Below are 21,623 nucleotides of genomic sequence, written 5' to 3'. Positions count from 1 at the left end.
GGTTGAAAAGAGCCAGACTGGCAGGCCAATTGTCAGTCCTGGAAGCGACAATGTGGCCATATGGGGCGCACCAACATCTCCCCAAGAGAAGGGACTAGGATTTCCACCAAGGGGAATTCCTTGGCTGGTGTGCTCCATTTTTCAACCTAAAGATCAACGCAGGAATAAAGGGTGATTGTTCCGTTTAAAATAAATTTTTAACGACGCTTAGACACAACTTGCTTTTTCAGTTTTAAAGAGTCGAGAAAAAGCTAAAGATGACTCTAGTGTCCTTCGATGTTTTAACGAGCCCGAAGTGACAAATGCTCGGATGGACTTTTTCCGTTATAGAGTCTGAAAAAGGCCAAAAGGAACTGCTCTGGAGTTCTAGGCAGAGGGTGTGCCAAACTTTTCGCAAAACCGCAGAATACTTTTTAGGGTACGGGCGGTCGATCTTCCTGAATGCTGTGTTCAGTGCATTGCGATCAGTAGGGCGGCCGACACGGCTTCCTAAGGATAAAGGTTTTATGCCTATAAGGGTCTCCCAATATATACGCGATGGTACGTGGGAGCACAATCCGTACTGGCGCTATCGTCTCTCAGGAGGAATCACCCACCATCCACGAGATAGACAATCACCAGGCTTAACGACGCCGGAACACGTTTCTAGCCTAGACCTCTATGTTGTGCGTTATGTTGCAAAGCGTTGTTAAGTTCATTCAATTTATTTTAGGTTGATCTTTTTAGAAGTTTGCCTTTCAAGGTTCACCACGAGATGTATGATACAATTCCTAAATGCAGTCTAAAGATGATAAGCAAGCTTTATATCTTTTCAACTTTGAAAATCCTAGCTACTAAGGGAAAAGAAAGACACCATCTTTTCTCAAAGAGAAATCAGCACACTCTAATGCACTTTTCCTAAATCCAACATGCAAACTATCAAATGCAAATGCACAATGCAGGTGTTTGTTTTCCGCTTTCTTAGTATTGATGCCTACAAAGAAAGCTTTTTGTACAACTTTGAATTTGCTTTTAAACGATCAATACAAACAAGTTTACTTTTTCGAAATCAGAGAGGGTAGAAGAGATTACAACACTTAACGATTTTCGAAATGAAGGCTTGTTTCGACACTTAAAAGAGACAAATTCAAACCAATAAGTAAAAGTAAATATATAATCAATCTGCAAACAGCCAATGAACTCTCTTCTAAGATCACAATCAACAGATCTGAATCAAGGGCTACAGGATGACTATTTCACTCATGCAAAGGAAAACTATAAATGACGCCACAAACACATAAAAACACTCACAGTCTTTTTGTACAAAAGGAGGCGGAATCTAAGCAGAGAAAAGGAGTTATCAGACTGGTACCTATGCTGGTTACAGGCTGCAAAATTCAGAGATCAAAACAAGGCAAAACAGAGCAGAGAACCCCAGCTGCACAAGGGCAAACTGGTTCAGCGCAACCTCAACACAGGGTTTTTGACATTCAGCGCAGGTAGCCTTCACAGGACCTGCGTTGAAATGCAGAATCCCTTCACTGGGTCTGCGCTGAAGGAGAAACTCTCGTTTCCCTCAGGTTCTGGGTCACAGATTGCTATTTAATTCACTGTTTTAGGCCAAATAAAAGCAACAAGCAAGGTACAATCAAAGGGATGCTTTGAGGGGCTACTAAGATCTATCACAAAGGATCATCAAATCATTTGTGAGTCCATTGTTCAGATCATAGACAAGTCCAGTAATTGGATCAAAGCAGCAACTGTCTACTTTGCATCCGGGAAAGATGCAGTTCGATTGTTGCTGTCGAGTCTATGAAACAAACAATGATGGAAACACAAATAAAATGACTAAACAGATCTCCCCAGCGGAGTCGCCAATTTGTTGTGGGGAAAAATGCCTATGCAGGACGATCCTATCCACCTAAGGTGTGACAGTGCCTTAGCAACAAACGAGTACAGCTATTCTGGCTTCTTCCTTTATGAAATGTGAAAGAAGAGAGATCAATAGACTTACCGGTGTCTTCCGTTTGTCCCTCGATCCGGTCTCTCTTCTCTTTGGGAGTTCACAGCTACTTGCCTTCTTGCTTATCCAGCTTCAACTTCCTGCAAGCTCACAAGAGAACAGCTACTTGCGACAAGAGAACAGCTACTTGAGACAAGAGAAGAACTCTACACAAAGACAGATGTTCACATTCATAACTAGTTTAGGATTAGAAATAAACCAAATACACTAAAGCATTCATACATCAAAATACATCAGCATATAGTAGAAACCAAGATAGCTTTATTGATGAATAACAAGGTTCAGGAAGAGATACAACCCAGAGGGCTCCAATCCAGCATCCCCTTCCCAGCAAATGGAATTCCTATCTTCAGCCCCTTCAAAGCATTAAGCACCCAATGATTCCAATCTCAAACCAACAGCAATTCTTTGCAATAACAAAATTCCAGCTTGTAGATCTCATGGAGGAGAGATCCATATATAGATGTTTGGAGAGAGGATGAGTCAGCTTGAGATCTGACTAGTGTCCTCTCCCTTTGTCAGTTCTTGAGTCCACTTGGAGGTTCTTGCTTCCACTTGGAGATTTGGAACCTCTTACTCATCACCAGTCGAATTCCCTGAGGCAAGTGTCATTTTGGAAGCTTCATGGGTTTTGACACCTTGAGAAATGAGCCTGCCACATGTCCATTCTCGTTCAGCGCAGGTAGCCAGTGTTCCATTTGACATTCAACGCAGGTAGCCAGTGTTGGCTTTGACATTCAGCGCAAACAGCTAGTGTAGCCACTGAAATGATCCTGAATTGACTTGTTTTTTAGCAGTTTCTGGTGGAGAACTTCTGTGAATTGATGTGGTTTGTTAGCCTTGTTCCTCTAGGGGTAGGAACAACATGTTTAGGGACTTTGGATCCCTTAGATTATGGACATTTCATGCTCAATGCTGTAAGGCACAAAAATGTCTATAACAAAAAAAATAAATTATTTTGTTATTATACCATAAAAATTATTTAGCTATTGCAAGACTTGCAAATCCATGTGAAAAAATCCTTACCTCTATAATGCAAGAGTTTTCTGCAGGATTAAAAAAATGATGCAGTTATATTTCTTCAAAGCGTTGTCCCATCTTTTATCTCATTCCAGATTTCGAGTCCCCCAAAATTGTCTATAGAATGATTGATATAGTTATATCTTCCCTTTTCCTTTGCTGGAAGACATCCACGCAGCCACAAGCCCAACCTTCAAAACCTACAAATAAAAAATCACCAGAACATTTCTAGAAAACGCAGCAGCATAAACACACGATTTTAAAACAAAAATTCTGAGAAAACCAAGGTGAATCTGAAAAAACTGAGACATGGGTTTTCTCTGGAACGGGGGAAATTAGGTAATTTTTGAGCGATTTTCTGGATTTTGCAACCATTTAGGAGAAATCTGAAATTGATTTTTGCAGAAAACGTAATTGCCAGAAAGCGTAAACTATCTTGACACTCGATTTTAAAACGAATCTGAGCAAACCAGGGCGAATCTGAAAAAAACTGGGACATGGGTTTTTTCCGGAACGGGATGAATTTAATAACCCAAAAATTGTTTCCTCAGATTCCTAACCATTCGGGAGAAAATCGCGTTCTTCGGGACCCTGTTTGGTGACTACGTGAGGGAAAATGAATTTGTTTTTTATGCACGAGGTTTCGCTGGCAATAACAAATTTAATTCACTAAGACTTCTAATCAAACAATGACTCTTGCTCCTCTGCAAAATTTCAACAGATTTACCCTCCTTACATCTTTGAACACTTGGAAGAAATTGCTAACTTAATGTTGCACCCATGTGTATACTCGTTTCGTCACGTGTCAGTGCAGTCAGGGAGTGATTCTGTTTTGAATGCTATGAAGCGTGAATACACAATCAATGAATTCAAATTTGTGGTTGATACATTAATGTGACTTGTGCCAGACATGCAGATAGCGACTAATGTGAGATGTGGATTTCCAGGCGAAACAAAGGAAGATAATTTTGAGGCCACTATTAATTTGAAGAATGAGAAAGGTCCCTACTTCTGAAGTAATGAAACGAACAGCAATAATTTTCAAAGATTGAATGAAAGAAATCATTTTATTTGTGGAAAAAAAAAAAAAAAACAAAAAATTAATAATATATAAAACAAAAAAAAAAACAAAAAAATTGTGATGATTAATACATATGCAATCAATTTATTGAAGCAATTTATAAAGTGAAAAATACTTGCAAAATTTGATTGAAATAATTTTTTTTGTAGAAGTGTTTTTTTCATATTTTTTGCCGCTTCAAAAAATTTTGATAGCATGTTATTTTTGCAGCACAAATGATGATTCAATAATGGCTTGCAAAACAATTGAAAAATTATTTAGATGATTTATGAACATTTGGCATTAATATTGTTGTTGTGTATTTTTCTATGAAGTTTTAACTGCCAGAGCACAACAAATCTTAGTGATGTCAATTGTTTTACTGAGCACCGTGCATGAAGTCATCCGACAACAAGGAGTTAATTTAATTTTCATGGTTATTTCTTATAAATGGATTGTTATCAATATCATGAATTGGACTGAATATAACACTTTTGATTTTCCTTAATCTATTTTATTTGACATTTACATTTTGCATAAGAATCAGAAAGTAATTTGGCCATTTTTTTTTTAACACACTTATGTTCTTTATGTCAAGTTTTTTTGCAGGTTTGGGATGATCGAATGATCATTGAAGAAAACTAATTGTGTGCATAATTGGTCTTCAAAGGACCGATTCCATGAAAAACATAAGAACAAGTCCATGTCCATATCCACCAAAACCATTACCTTTCCTCCATTTTGAATTATAAATCCAACCAAGCAATTCAAAGCAAGTCATAGTCATTTTTCCCAGCAAGAGTCAGTTGTTCATTTTCCTTTATTCACATACACTTTCCGCCTGACCCACAAATAAAAGCAAGAATCTCACTTACATGCTTATTGTCCATTGTCATTATTATTTTCCATTTTCATCTTCCATTTTCATTTTTCCTTTCCTATCCTTTTTCATTTCGCAAGTAAACCTTACTTCAATGCAAATTATTGAGTCCCTAGTCCTTTGAGACTAAAATCCTTGCAAAAACACTTTGAAGCTTGCATGCCTTAATGGCAAGTCCTCGTGCCAACGAATAATAGGAATACATCAATGTCCCTTGTTCATCGGATCTTCTAGGTACTCGACAACACAAAATTATTCGTACTTAGCAAGATGTGTTTGGGCATCTTGACTCTCATTGTCATCAATGGTGAGAGTTTTCGTGTTGACTAATGGCATCCATTAATGGCCACTAAGTCAACAATTTCCTACTATATTCAACATCAGAACATTTATTCACATAGCAGGAATTGTGCTAATGAGTTTTGAAAACATGAAGACTATCATTTTCAGCGTTTTGGCATAAATATAGAAAATATGCAGCTACAGAACCAGATGATAGTTATAGAATCAGATAGCAGCTGCAGAACCAAATAAAAGCTGCGAAATCAGACAGCAATTGCAAAATCAGATGACAACTGCAGAATCAAATAACAGTTGTGGAATCAAATGGCAGCAGCAGAATCAGCACTATTCCGCAGCAGATTCAGCAAGTTTTAATAAAAGCAAATAAAAAGTCATCTTGACTCTTTTCTCCATGACTTGTCCAACCACTAGAAGAAGATAATGATCAGAATTTTGCAGCCACTACACATGCAGCTCAACCATTTCTAAAGGGTAAGTTAAGGTATGTCATTTTCTAACTTTTTACCATAAAATTCCTTGAAAAGCTAGAATGATAATTTTTAGAACAAACAAACAAACAAACAAAAAATTCTCTTCCCCATCTCATAAAATTGCCAATATCATCAGTTGGGAGGATACGATTATATGCATATTTTGCCATATTCATATCACGTTCAAAAGCCCACATACTTTCAAAAGATATTAAGTATTACATTATTGTTATGAGCATACAAATGCATGTCAAAAATACTAAAAAATATAATTGGATACAAACACAATCATGGTTGTCACACAAGAACCAACTATGATGCAATCCAATAAAGATATAGTTTGCAACAATAATCAAATTATCATTATGCAAAGTTCAAAGATAAAAAATGAATGCAATAACAAAATATGGTTGTAACACAAGAACCAACCATGTTGCAATTCAACTAAAAGATTTTGCAGAAGTATGCAATTATCAAATGATATCATGCAAATTTAAGCCAAAGCTCAAGGATCAAAAAGAATTAATGTAATAAATTACATGAGGACATGCGATAACTTCTATTGGGGGGTATGTTGGGCCTTGAAATTGTTATTCACTTCCATTACATTTTCACTTATATTTCCATATTGTCACCTTCACTCCAACTCTATTTCATTACATTTACTTCTATTTCATTACATTTACTTTACCATTATCATTATTGGGTCACATTTATGTTTTCCAAACTTTATTAATTCTTAGCATTTTTAATTGAATTTATGGTTAAAATTTAAAAAATAATGTGCATATGCTTATATCTAACAAGTGGGATAATATTGTCGACATGGGTAGGTCAAAAGGAAGCTTCTAAAAAACCCTTATGTAGCCTCCCAAAACCAAATTCAAATTTGAGTGGAGAAGATCATGAGATCATGAGGATATGTGTTGCATTTCCTATTTTTATTGAAACTCTAAGAAGGCATGTGTCTTATAATTTCTTATTTTGATTGTAACTCTAAATATATGGAGAGAGATTCATGGACTCTCATTAATGAAATAAATTCTCAATTTTTTGTATAAATAGGGGAAGTTTTCTCCTATCATTTCCATGTGTAAAATTGAAGTTATGCTCAGGCATTGAATACAGAATTGGATTGTGGCATCTTACTTATGAATGTTCCTTCATTTTGACTTGGTTTTGCTTACATATGGAGCATCTCAATTTACCATCTCTCACACTCTTAGATCAACTACCTAAAATGTGTGAGATTTAATTGCCTTTATAGATTAAAGTTCATTTGCTTTCTTAGTATTAGTTTAGAATGACTGTGTAATCTTTGTTTTTCTAAAAACATTTCAATAGAAAAGATTTATGTATTTTCCTATTGGATTAAGTTTGAAGCAAGAGCTCATAGTTATTTAGTGTCCTTTCATGTTCTGTTATTTACTTTCTTAGATCAAACTATCAATTCATTGTACAATTGAATAAAAGATCACGCCAAGAAGGTGACTTCAACTTGGGTGATTGAATGTTCGACCTATGCAATCATTGAGCTTTACTTTTTTGTGCTTTTATATTTGCTTTTAAGATCCTCATTTAATTGCATTAACTGATATTCCTAAAGATAATTCTAAGAAATTGATTTAATCATATTTTAAGATTGAATGGTTGAATATTTAATACACGCAATTACTAAGTTATTTTCTATAAACTTTACTTGCTTTTCTAGGACATTCGAAGTTAAAATATAAATAGTTGCTTACACATCATCTTAAGAAGGTAACACTTTATAATTGAATGTTGGAGTAACTAAGTATACATTAGTTGTTTTTTATTTCACAGGTTAGTTGAATTTCATTTTCATTATTTGATTTCATAGATTAGATGAATTCATTTTCATTATTTTGTAGTTAGATTGATCTAAACTGAAAGACAATTTCTAGCACATACAGTGCACGCATGCTTCACAAGTTTATGAAACCCCTGGGTTGACAGATTAAATGACAGGCAATCACTTTTCCCCAACATGGTTCCAGGGAAGAGAACCAGAGAAATGCCAAAAGACTGAGCTCAAAGGAGAAAGGCTTCGTGAGGTATCATGTAGCACGGAGGACTTGTTACTGCAGAAGTTTTGTTGCAGTTCATGAATGTTGTTACGAGAGATCAAGAAAGCATATGACAAGGAAAGTTAGAGATGCAGCAGAAGCAAAGGGAAAAGAAGAGGAGTCAGTTTTAGGATTTGACTAAGGTAAATATTTTCTTTTATTGAATTTTGAATATTGATTTGAGTTTGAAGAATTAGTGAAAATGAACATGGAGAAACTTAGGAAATGTTCAAATAAATGTCAAATGAGTCATGAAGAGCGTAGGATAAGTATTGCAGCAATGAGAGCAAAGTTGAATATACTACAAGAATGGTTTCAAGAGAAAGAGAATGAAGACCGAAAATATGGATGAAAAATAAGGAAACGGGCAAATGGAATCTATTGCAACAGAAATGGAATGATATGTTGATGAACAAACTTGAACAAATACATATTTCTTTGTTGGAGAAGAAGAGACTCATAGGAATTGAGTCACAGCAAAGAGGATTTGTTGAAACCCATAAATTCCATGGTGGAAATTTCGTGCTTGAAGCATCAAAAGAGACCGAAAGGTCTGATATTTTTAAAACTAATAGTTTGTCTGTGAATGCAGGTATGGTACAAAATAAGGAATTCATTGCTATAGAGGCAACTAATGACCATTTTTATGATCAAGAAGTCTTTTGTGAACCTAAAGGAAATTGGGATGATTGTTTTTCATTCCATGAAGTTGAGTTTGCAGCTCAATTAGAGAAGGAAACAGTAGCTAAAGAGACAGAAGCCAAAGAAGTTGAGACCAGAGAAATTGTAACAAAAGGAGGAAAGGCCACCATACAAAGAGGAATCACTTCTAAAGCATGGTGGAGAAAATTGCTTTACTGATATACAGAATTTGGTTGACATTTCGTGTGATGATGATGGTGAACTTTCATATTTAGTTCTTACTAATCTCAGCACGACAGAGTTACCTGGCAAAGCTATAGGTGCAGACAGTGAACCATTTCGAGACTCGTTCAAAATTTGGAAACCAGGAAAATGGGTATTCAAGTTTCCACATGCAGTTCACGAGTCTATATTTACAGAACAGAGGATGATGAGGTATGGAAGTCGAGAATCATGTTTAATAATTCTTTGAAGATATTATTCTGCGAATTTAATGCCAGACTATATGACGAAATTATTCCTTTGAAGGACCATCAGAAAAACAGAGTTTGGAATCCTGGAGGTAGTAAGTCATTCAGACTTGTAGTTGTCACATTACTTCAGAAAAGTGACAAACGTCATAGACAGGAGTCTATGATTTTTTTCTACGTCGGAAGTCTGATGTAGGAGCATCCTGCTCAGAATATTATTGTTCATTTGGTTGATTTAGGGGGTGATGTTTTTAATTTTTTTAGGAATATTGTATAGATTGAGTGAGAAATCTGTGTGAGGGTTCAGTTGTAAAATATTCTCAACTATGTGAGAATATCAGGGATAATTGATATGTGCAAATCTCGTAGGGATCTTAGAGATTACAAGATCCTTGAATAAGAATTAGTTGAGTGAATTATGGAGAAAATCATGGATTTAGTATAATCCATAATTATGTAATTAATCTATAAATGTAAGCCAGCGAGGAGGGTGTTAGAGAGTGTTAGAAGTGTTAGAAAGTGTTAGAGAGCTGAGTAGTGGGAGAATAGATCAGAGCACGAGATGTTCTTAATGTATATGTAAATATTGTTATGAATGAAAGGATTTTTGTGTTCAAATCTTGTTTCGACGTGATCTTTTGTTATGTAAGTTGGTTTCGTTGATTCCTTAAGTCGTAGGCCGAATCCTCTATTAAATACAGGAAATTGTGTGCGAACTTAAAACCTTTAGTGGAGTCCGATGTTTGAGGCTTTAATTTGTTGATCGCCAATTGAAAGTGGACAAAGATTGAATGTATTGAAAATCATCAATGATCACAGGATGGATCAATGATGATCTATTTAGAAGAAGATCTTAATCTTCCGATCGGACAGACCCATCAGATCTGACAGATATCGCGTGCCAACAAGCACAGACGATAATTCTAAAAACGGACGCGATATTTTGTAAAACTAAGTTAATAGCTTAATTAATCATACCGTCTATTTGAAAAGGTCAAATCTGATGGTAATCGCATCAAAAGATGCACGAGTTTTAATTTAAACTTTGGACGCGATATCTTATGGACTGTGATTTAATCTAGTTGAATTCTGGATCGATCCCAGCCGTTCATTATGTATGAACGAGATCTGACGGATATCACTCCGGAAGATGTGTGCTGGTTAGCATAGTTTTTGGACGCGATAAGGTTTAAACTGGATTTTAATTTGTTTGGGTTCCATGAAAGAGATCGGGGTCTGATAGTTTGGGAAATAGGGGTTTTAAGTTATTTAAATTCTAGTTGTGATAAATAAAAAAACCAAATGTGTGGGCCCATAACCCACAGGCCGCGCGAATTATATAAAGTTGCAGTTTCGTTGCATCAAAGTGGTATCAGAGCAGAAGAAGATTCTGCGTGAAGTATGATTATATTGCAGATTTGTCAGTGTTAGTCTTTATAATTTTTGTGCAGAGTAATAGCAGAGGAAGGTGAGAAGATTTGCAGCAGCCTAGAGCAAGGAATGCTCATATGGTTCCAAAGACGAGAACCAGAGAAATGCCAAAAGACTAAGCTCACAGGGAAAAACTTAGTGAGGTATCATGAAGGAAGGAGGACTTGTTACTGCAGAGGTTTTGTTGCAGTTCATGAATGTTGTTACGAGAGATCAAGAAAGCATATGACAATGAAAGTCAGAGGCGCAGCAGACACAAAGGGAAAAGAAGAGGAGTCAGTTTTAGAATCTGATTGAGGTAAATATTTTCTTTTATTGAATTTCGAATATTGATTTGAATTTGAAGGATTAGTGAAAATGAACATGGAGAAACTTAGGAAAGGTTCAAATAAATGTCAGATGAGTCATGAAGAGTGTAGGATAAGTATTGTAGTGATGAGAGCATAGTTGAATATACTACAGGAATGGTTTCAAGAGAAAGAGAATGAAGACCAAAAACATGGATGGAGAATAAAGAAACGGGTCAAGTGGAATTTATTGCAACAGAAATGGAATGCTATGTTGATGAAAAAACTTGAACAAATACATATTTCTTTGTTGGAGAAGGAGAGACTCATAGGAATTGAGTCACAGCAAAGAGGATTTGTTGAAACCCAGAAATTCCATGGTGGGAATTTGGTGCTTGAAGCATCAAAAGAAATCGAAAGGTCTGATATTTTTAAAACTGATAGTTTGTCTGTGAATGCAAGTATGGTACTAAATAAGGAATTTGTTGTTATAGAGATAACTAATGACCACTTTTATGATCAAGAAGTCTTTTATAAACCTGAAGGAAATTGGGATGATTGTTTTTCATTCCATGAAGTTGAGTTTGCAGCTCAATTAGAGAAAGAAACAGTAGCTAAAGAGACAGAAGCCAAAGAAGTTGAGACCAGAGAAATTGTAACAAAAGGAGGAAAGGACACCATACAAAGAGGAATTACTTCTAAAGCATGGTGGAGAAAATTGCTTTACTGATATACAGAATTTGGTTGACATTTCGTGTGATGATGATGGTGAACTTTCATATTTAGTTCTTACTAATCTCAGCACGACAGAGTTACCTGGCAAAGCTATAGGTGCAGACAGTGAACCATTTCGAGACTCGTTCAAAATTTGGAAACCAGGAAAATGGGTATTCAAGTTTCCACATGCAGTTCACGAGTCTATATTTACAGAACAGAGGATGATGAGGTATGGAAGTCGAGAATCATGTTTAATAATTCTTTGAAGATATTATTCTGCGAATTTAATGCCAAACTATATGATGAAGTTATTCCTTTGAAGGACCATCAGCAAAACAGAGTTTGGAATCCTGGAGGTAGTAAGTCATTCAGACTTGTAGTTGTCACATTACTTCAGAAAAGTGACAAACGTCATAGACAGGAGTCTATGATTTTTTTCTACGTCGGAAGTCTGATGTAGGAGCATCCTGCTCAGAATATTATTGTTCATTTGGTTGATTTAGGGGGTGATGTTTTTAAATTTTTTAGGAATATTGTATAGATTGAGTGAGAAATCTATGTGTGAGGGTTCAGTTGTAAAATATTCTCAACTATGTGAGAATATCAGGGATAATTGATATGTGCAAATCTCGTAGGGATCTTAGAGATTACAAGATCCTTGAATAAGAATTAGTTGAGTGAATTATGGAGAAAATCATGGATTTAGTATAATCCATAATTATGTAATTAATCTATAAATGTAAGCCAGCGAGGAGGGTGTTAGAGAGTGTTAGAAGTGTTAGAAAGTGTTAAAGAGCTAAGTAGTGGGAGAATAGATCAGAGCACGAGATGTTCTTAATGTATATGTAAATATTGTTATGAATGAAAGGATTTTTGTGTTCAAATCTTGTTTTGGCGTGATCTTTTGTTATGTAATTTGGTTTCGTTGTTTCCTTAAGTCGTAGGCCGAATCCCCTATTAAATACGGGAAATTGTGTGCGAACTTAAAACCTTTAGTGGAGTCCGATGTTTGAGGCTTTAATTTGTTGATCGCCAATTGAAAGTGGACAAAGATTGAATGTATTAACAATCATCAATAATCACAAGATGGATCAATGATGATCTATTTAGAAGAAGATCTTAATCTTCCGATCGGACAGACACATCAGATCTGACAGATATCGTGTGCCAACAAGCACAGACGATAATTCTAAAAACGGACGCGATATTTTGTAAAACTAAGTTAATAGCTCAATTAATCATCCCGTCTATTTGAAAAGGTCAAATCTGATGGTAATCGTATCAAAAGATGCACGAGTTTTAATTTAAACTTTGGACGCGATATCTTATGGACTGTGATTTAATCTAGTTGAATTCTGGATCGATCCCAACCGTTCATTATGTATGAACGAGATCTGACGGATATCACTCCGGAAGATGTGTGCTGGTTAGCATAGTTTTCGGACGTGATAAGGTTTAAACTGGATTTTAATTTGTTTGGGTTCCATGAAAGAGATCGGGGTCTGATAGTTTGGGAAACAGGGGTTTTAAGTTATTTAAATTCTAGCTGTGATAAATAAAAAAACCAAATGTGTGGGTCCATAACCCACAGGCCGCGCGAATTATATAAAGTTGCAGTTTCGCTGCATCAAAATGGTATCAGAGCAGAAGAAGATTCTGCGTGAAGTATGATTATATTGCAGATTTGTCAGCATTAGTCTTTATAATTTTTGTGCAGAGTAATAGCAGAGGAAGGTGAGAAGATTTGCAGCAGCCTAGAGCAAGGAATGCTCATATGGTTCCAAAGACGAGAACCAGAGAAATGCCAAAAGACTAAGCTCACATGGAAAAACTTAGTGAGGTATCATGTAGGAAGGAGGACTTGTTACTGCAGAGGTTTTGTTGCAGTTCATGAATGTTGTTACGAGAGATCAAGAAAGCATATGACAATGAAAGTCAGAGGCGCAGCAGACACAAAGGGAAAAGAAGAGGAGTCAGTTTTAGAATCTGATTGAGGTAAATATTTTCTTTTATTGAATTTCGAATATTGATTTAAGTTTGAAAGATTAGTGAAAATGAACATGGAGAAACTTAGGAAAGGTTCAAATAAATGTCAGATGAGTCATGAAGAGTGTAGGATAAGTATTGTAGTGATGAGAGCATAGTTGAATATACTACAGGAATGGTTTCAAGAGAAAGAGAATGAAGACCAAAAACATGGATGGAGAATAAAGAAACGAGTCAAGTGGAATTTATTGCAACAGAAATGGAATGCTATGTTGATGAAAAAACTTGAACAAATACATATTTCTTTGTTGGAGAAGGAGAGACTCATAGGAATTGAGTCACAGCAAAGAGGATTTGTTGAAACCCAGAAATTCCATGGTGGGAATTTGGTGCTTGAAGCATCAAAAGAGACCGAAAGGTCTGATATTTTTAAAACTGATAGTTTGTCTGTGAATGCAGGTATGGTACTAAATAAGGAATTTGTTGTTATAGAGATAACTAATGACCACTGTTATGATCAAGAAGTCTTTTATAAACCTGAAGGAAATTGGGATGATTGTTTTTCATTCCATGAAGTTGAGTTTGCAGCTCAATTAGAGAAAGAAACAGTAGCTAAAGAGACAGAAGCCAAAGAAGTTGAGACCAGAGAAATTGTAACAAAAGGAGGAAAGGACACCATAGAGAACATCAACTGTGTTGATGTGATTAACAAAGAGGAATTACTTCTAGAGCATGGTGGAGAAAATTGCTTTACTGATATATAGAATTTGGTTGACAGTTCGAGTGATGATGATGGTGAACTTTCAGATTTAGTTCTTACTAATCTCAGCACGACAAAGTTACCTAGCAAAGCTATAGGTGCAGACAGTGAACTAGTTCGAGACTCGTTCAAAATTTGGAAACCAGGAAAATGGGTATTCAAGTTTCCACATGCAGTTCACGAGTCTATATTTCCATAACAGAGGATGATGAGGTATGGAAAGTCGAGAATCATGTTTAATAATTCTCTAAAGATATTATTTTGCGAATTTAATGCCAAACTACATGATGAAGTTATTCCTTTGAAGGACCATCAACAAAACAGAGTTTGGAATCCTGGAGGTAGCAAGTCATTCAGACTTGTAGCTGTCACATTACTACAGAAAAGTGACAGACCTCATAGACAGGAGTCTATGATTTTTTTCTACATCGGGAGTCTGATGCAGGAGCATCCTGCTCAGAATATTATTGTTCATTTGGTTGATTTAGGGGGTGATGTTTTTAATTTTTTTAGGAAACTTGTATAGATTGAGTGAGAAATCTGTGTGAGGGTTCAGTTGTAAAATATTCTCAACTATGTGAGAATATCAGGGATAATTGATATGTGTAGATCTCGTAGGGATCTTAGAGATTACAAGATCTTTGAATAGGAATTAATTGAGTGAATTATGGAGAAAATCATGGATTTAGTATAATCCATAATTATGTAATTAATCTCTAAATGTAAGCCTGCGAGGAGGGTGTTAGAGAGTGTTAGAAAGTGTTAGAGAGAGCTAAGTAGTGGGAGAATAGATTAGAGCACGAGATGTTCTAAATGTATATGTAAATATTGTTATGAATGAAAGGATTTTTGTGTTCAAAACTTGTTTCGGCGTGATCTTTTGTTATGTAATTTGGTTTTGTTGATTCCTTAAGTCATAGGCTGAGTCCTCTGTTAAATACGGGAAATTGTGTGCGAACTTAAAACCTTTAGTGGAGTCTGATGTTTGAGGCTTTAATTTGTTGATCGCCGATTGAAAGCGGACAAAGATTGAATGTATTGACAATCATCATTGATCACAGGATGGATCAATGATGATCTATTTAGAAGATCTGAATCGTCCGATCGGACAGACCCATCAGATCTGACGGATATTGCGCGCCAACAAGCGCGGAAGATAATTCTAAAAGCGGACGCGATATTTTATAAAACTGAGTTAATAGCTCAGTTAATCGTGACCGTCTGTTTGAAGAGGTCAGATCTGACGGTAATCACGTCGAAAGATGCACGAGCTTTAATTTAAATTTCGGACGCGATATCTTATGCATTGTGATTTAATCTAGTTGAATTCTGGATCGATCCCAGCCTTTCATTATGTATGAACGAGATCTGACAGATATCTCTCCAGAAGATGTGTGATGGTTAGCATAGTTTTCGAACACGATAAGCTTTAAACAAGATTTTAATTTGTTTAGGTTCCACAAAGGAGATCGAGGTCTAATAGTTTGGGAAACAGGGGTTTTAAGTTATTTAAATTCTGGCTATGATAAATAAAAAAACCAAATGTGTGGGCCCATAACCCACAGGCCACACGAATTATATAAAGTTGCAGTTTCGCTGCATCAAATTTGTTGCGTGGGTTAGGACCGGTTAGGGCAAAAAAAAGGCAAAATGAGGAGATAAACCGGGTTTTTAAACCGGTTTGACCTGGTGGGCTTGCTAACTGGATGGTTTGACCGGTTACCTATTTAGACCAGCCGATTTTTAAAACATTGATCTAGATCCACCCCTTGCACGATCTAGATACGACTATATATGGATCATCGACGCAATGCTTAAAGACAGTTTTTCCCATAGATTCAATGAAAATGCCCATCTTTGACAGCCATTGAATCTTTACAGTGGTTTGCAAAATGTATGTAATATGATAGACCAGTACCGAGTTTGAGTGGGCCTAATGGTTAAGAACATGTGTTTCCTCATAAGACATCACAAGTTTGTGTCTAGATGCCGTAGAGTATGTACACCTCCATAGACTTTAGCAGCCACTATCATCTCTATAATAACAATGTAATTATGCATAGTTAAATTTTTCATTAACATGTTTGATGAACCACTATAGTTACAATGAAAAGAACATGCCAGGTGTGGTTCAGTAAATTGAGAATTGGCACATACCTTCACACATCATGATGACTTGGTATTTGCTATGAAATACAAATCTTCAATCTGAACTTTCTTATTGGTTTCTTCAGTCAGAATTATAGGGAAAAGGCATCCCTCCCACTCGAATAGTTCATGAAATGTTAACATAGACAGATCGACAACAAACAATAGGAGCAATTGGTATCATGCTCTGGATTTCCACTATTTAGCAGTGTTCCACGGGGACGCGTCCCCCAGGGTCGGGTGCGCGCACCCCTCGCACCCCACGCACCCGGGACGGGGAGTCTCTTGGGGGTGCGTTTCCCCACGCACCCTTTTTGGGGGAGACGCAAGGGGGTGCGTTTCCCCAGTGTGGGAGTCTAGACTCCCCAAGACTCCCCAAAAAGGGTGCTTCTGGGCGTCCCCCTTCAGTATGGGAGTCTAGACTCCCCAAAAAGGGTGTGCCTAGGCGTCCCCCTTTAAATTTGTCTAATAAGACTTAAAAATTCAAAATTCAAAATCAAAAACTCAAAACCATTAAATTTTATTTTTTTTAAACTAAATAACTAAAACTTAAAAGTCTAAAAGAAAAAATTAAAATTAAAACTAAATAACTAAAACTTAAAAGCCTAAACCTTAAATTTAAAAGCTCATTTCATTTCAACCCAAAGTCATTTCCATTTCACTCTTAACTATTTTTGAGTTTGAACTTTGAAACTTTGAGTTATATAGATTTAGTGTTCAAACTTTGAAAATATACTAGTATGTTTTGCTTTCAATTTAGATTCTAGAATGATGGATGATGAATTTAGTTTTTAAATCAATGTAGATTGTAGAATGATGAACCATTGAATGATGAATGATATCGATCAATGTATTTGAAAATTTTATTATTGATTTTTATTTTTGTTTTTTTGAATCTCATGGTTTGTATGAATAATAATTAATTCAATAATGAGACTTGTCACTTGAGTATGTCATATGAAGGATGTATGTATCAAAATGAATGATGAGGATGGATCAATGATTCAAATTTCAATTGTCTATTTAATATTTTTATGCTTTCATTATCGAACAGTGAACAATGAATATGAACTTGAATTATATATATATATATATATATATATATATATATATATATACACCTCGACGACTCCCCGCACCCCCGAAATTTCCCTAAAATTTGAGGGTACTCCCACACGTCCCCCCTGTGCGTCTCCCCGCACCCGCGTCTCCCCACACCGGAGTCTTGGTGGAACATTGCTATTTAGCAATCTGAAAGGATTTTAAGTCCAGAGGACATATACACAATGATTATGATACAACAGACTACATGATATTGCCAACAACTGAAACCTGGATAATCCAGGAAACATTTGAAATGAAATTATATTAGCGTTCAAAGATGATCTAAAGAGCTCAATGGGAGTAGAAGGAACAGCAAGGAATGACAGCAATACAAAGAGTGCATAGAGCATTTCCTAACTAAGCAATCTAGACATTCGGAAGTCACTGGCATCTACTCCATTTGCATCCCAGAGCTCAGGAAAATCTAATGGAATGCGAGAAGTTAATCTTCCTCATATTCAACTGGTAAGCCTGCTTTGTTCCAAGCATACAAACCACCTTCTAAATGTAAAAGAGTTGTGTAGCCATCAAGTGCTAACAAATATGCAGCTATCAGAGATCTGCAGAAAAAAATTGTTGTCAGATGTTGAAATTAAGTTTTGAAATGTTTGAAATCCAACATCCTTGAATATATTACATGATGCTGAAGTAGGAGAGAAAAAGGCTGTCATTGAAATAAAAATCGTAAATACAATGTGGTTGTACTAAATAATCAGAAGTAGATTCATGAATGATCCACGCTGGAGGAAGAAAAAAGAAATGACATTTACCTTAGTTTCCTTTTACACGTTGAAATACAATAGAGCAGAAAAACATCTGCTATGAGTCAGGTGAAAAGTTAAAACCGTATGATTTGGGGCCTGGGTATCAGAGATAGTGAGATTGTTCTAGCTATTGAAAGATGGCCATGGCTAACACGTGATCACAGAATGCTTCTTGTAGAGCCTCACCTCTTGCACATAAATAGGTCTGGACTTTCAACTCTATGATTCACATTTTTTTCCCAGCTGAAAATTCAGAGATGCATGAAACCATGGACCGTAAGCCATATAATCCACAAGGATTAAAGGAAAACAAACTTTACCTTGATTGCTGACCTTCTGGAAGATTTGGTGTCGGCTTCATGGTGCCCCCTGCCGAGCATGCCACTATGATTTTTGAATTTTTTGCCAGTTTTGATCTCACATCTACCAAACACACACAACTTTCATAAGCTTTCAAATTTGAAATCACACATTGAGCACCCTTGACTATTGGAACGAATCTGTAAGAAGGTAACTGATTGGAAGACTGACAATAAACAGTCGTAAGAAAAACTTACCTTCCACAAACTGTGGATTTTCTTCTGTGCCTGCAAAAATACCAAAGAATGCAAATGCAGCACGTCTAGCAATATCCCATGCCGTCCAATCTTTTATTAATCTGTAAATTTCCACATTGATGGCTCCTTCTGGATGATACTGGAAAAAACAGGTCCAAGTAAACATACAAGGGAAATGCATTTATCAATTTAACCAATTTATGAACCAAGCTTTAAGATGGTATACTGGAACTAGTTTCAAGAAGAGAATGACATAAATTGTGTCAGTCAACTATGGATAGAAACATGTAGCAGAGAAGAGCTTAGTACGAAGCATCAAATTGTTCGAAGGTACCACAACAGAATCAAGTAACTATCGCAGATGATATATGATCCACAAATCAGTTTATGGCACCACCAAGAAATCCAAAACGAAAGATTGTGGGTTTGATGGGTCCCACAAAAATAGATTGTAATCCAGTAGAAAATACTGCAATAACACGGAACTTTAAAATTCTATTTCATTATAACCACAACTGCAACTCCAAATGCAAGTAGCAAGTGCGCAGGCTGTAAAAATAAGCCATAGTCTAAATCTTCTACATTTGGGTCCCTTTTAGGCATATTTTCCAGTCAATTTTGCCTGAAATCCAGCAGATATTTGTTGGAATTACATATTTGATTTGTGAAATCTGCAAAATCCAAGTGCCAAGTGACACAGGGAGTGTTCAAGGCGTTGAATCCATTTATGTATTCAAAAATGCATTTTAAACAACATAAAACCATGATTTCCTCACAATTTCATTGCAGGTACATTACAGCTTGAAAGATTTTATCATTCTTTTATCAGGGAGAATTACTTGTGGAGGTACATTACAGCTTGAAAGATTATTATTATTCTTTTATTTCTCCTTTCTGAGTTTTCTAGGACTAACTCTATCTTGTTGATAACAAGGGACAGCGTGAAAGGTAGCAAAGAAAGATAGTTTGGCCTTCTCTGCTTTTGTTCTTCAAGGTGAATTGATTTGATTTAATTTTCTGTTCATTCTATTCAAAAGTTCTTAGTTAGTTCAGTGCTGATTAGTCTGATTTCTTGCAGAATTTAATGTTATTTAGCAATTATTGGAAGTGATTCAGCAAAAACTACTGTTATTGTTTTCTTTGGGCACTGGGTTTCCATTGTATCATTATTTGGACATCTTGGCATCTAAAGTATTCTTCTGACCCTAACCCTCACAGAGGATTGTTTGAACAGATTTTTGTTGAAACTCAGATTGGATTTTAATAATAAATTTGTTGATTTCTTTCAAACTTGGCCTATTAATGCTTTGAGTCATTCATTTATTTACCCATTCATTTATGTGAATGCATCTTCAGTTTCTTTATTTTCTTCATCTTGAATTATTTTTCTTGAATATATTTGAAAACTGAAAATTTTATAAAGTAGATAAGTGATTTCTAGATAAAGAGATCAACATATCAATCTAATTGTAAATTATCAAGGCTATAAGCCCATGGTTACATTCTTGACTATCTTGTCTAGCCTTGTGAGATTTGGAAGTGTTACATGAAAAGTATCTCAACTTCTTGTCATATGTTATGAACATAAATACATATAAAATAAACATAATAATGATAATAATAACAAGTACAATTAATAATTATGAGAGGACATGTCTGTAATATATAAATGTATGAATGGATGATATCATGGAATACAATGAGGGCACCATATAAATACCAGAAAGCATGCCCTTTCATGAATAGTCATGTCCCAACTAATAGACATGTCCTCTCATAATTGTTAATTGTACTTATTATTATTATCATTGTTATGCTTATTTGATACATATTTATATTCATAACATTGTCAACAACCCTTTTTTAATTTTAATTTTTATTTAAACTTTATCCAGCTGCGTCGTCTGACTCCCTCAGCGAAAATTTTGTTTTAACTTTTTCTCCCCAACCCTTGCTACCAACGATTTCTTCAGCCCCTACACAACATACGAAGTCGATCCATATAACCACGCCTGAAAAATTAAATTTCTACCTCGTAAGGTCGTTGGCCCAAACTTGGCCCCCTGTAACACCTGTATAAACCTGGTCTGTGTCCATTTTTGGAGATTGATTTCAGAGGTCAAGCTCAGATACCATGTTAATTCTAACCCTAGCACCTAGTTAATTACTTCCTAGTAGATTACATAAATCTATTGAATAATAACATGGCTAGAGTTTTAACATAAACAAAATAATCAACAGAAGCAAGTTAAATGCACCAATAACACAATCACATGCACACATATTTTTGCTCTTCAAATAGGTTCTTCATTAATAACTAAAAACTTACAAGGGCTTCCTTCTTGGGATAATGGCCCACTGACGAAAATACATACAATGAGAACTTGGATCTGATCCTGCTGATCAAACCCTACTTGGCTAATCTGGATCTCCCTTGTTGCTCCTTGCACCTTCCTCAAACCCAACACACTTGAATGGAAGTCCTTCTCCACCCAATCACTGAGATGTCCTTCTCTCAATGTCTTGTTCTCACTCAATGTGTCTTCTCCCTTAGCCTAGCCTTTCTTTTATAAGCTTGAGTTATGACCAAATCCACAACCTTAATCTCCAAAGTGATTGACAATTGAGATTAGATCTCACCTCACTTGAGATCAACAATTGAGATTCATCTAATTCACTAATGCAAAAAAAAAAATCATTTTATTAGATTAACTCACTTTTGTCTTATAAAAGATATTACTTTAATCACTAATGTAATTACTAAGGTTAAGGGTCTATTAGGTGGCTTCCATATGCCTTGATCCAGGTGGATGTTGGTGGCACCCACCTAGCCCATTTGGACCCCCATAACTGTCTCTTTCAGTTTTTTCAGTTTCCTAAATTGTAGCACAGTTTACTATTTTTAGCAGTTTTTCGGGTCCTGAACTTTCGGAGC

General features: G+C 35.8%; 1 protein-coding gene across 1 annotated transcript in view; it reads right to left on the bottom strand.

The window, feature by feature from the left end:
* Positions 1-17,578: 17,578 nt before the first annotated feature.
* Positions 17,579-21,623, bottom strand: part of LOC149244943 (Rhodanese/Cell cycle control phosphatase superfamily protein) — a 170,576-nt gene continuing 166,531 nt past the window's right edge. Inside the window, exons 4-6 of the mRNA XM_089457628.1 lie at positions 18,689-18,827; positions 18,452-18,554; positions 17,579-17,927 (exon numbers count right to left, since the gene is read on the bottom strand). Coding sequence (XP_089313754.1) covers positions 17,810-17,927; positions 18,452-18,554; positions 18,689-18,827 — 360 coding nt within the window. The 3' untranslated portion in view covers positions 17,579-17,809. The remainder of the gene's footprint in view (positions 17,928-18,451; positions 18,555-18,688; positions 18,828-21,623) is intronic.

This window comes from Pinus tabuliformis, chromosome 7 (genome assembly GCF_031772625.1).
Source record: "Pinus tabuliformis cultivar Carrire ecotype Pingquan chromosome 7, CPIR1, whole genome shotgun sequence".
In the NCBI taxonomy this organism is placed as follows: domain Eukaryota; kingdom Viridiplantae; phylum Streptophyta; class Pinopsida; order Pinales; family Pinaceae; genus Pinus; species Pinus tabuliformis.
Note: the sequence above shows the minus strand (reverse complement) of the source record. Positions and strands in the feature narration are given on the sequence as shown.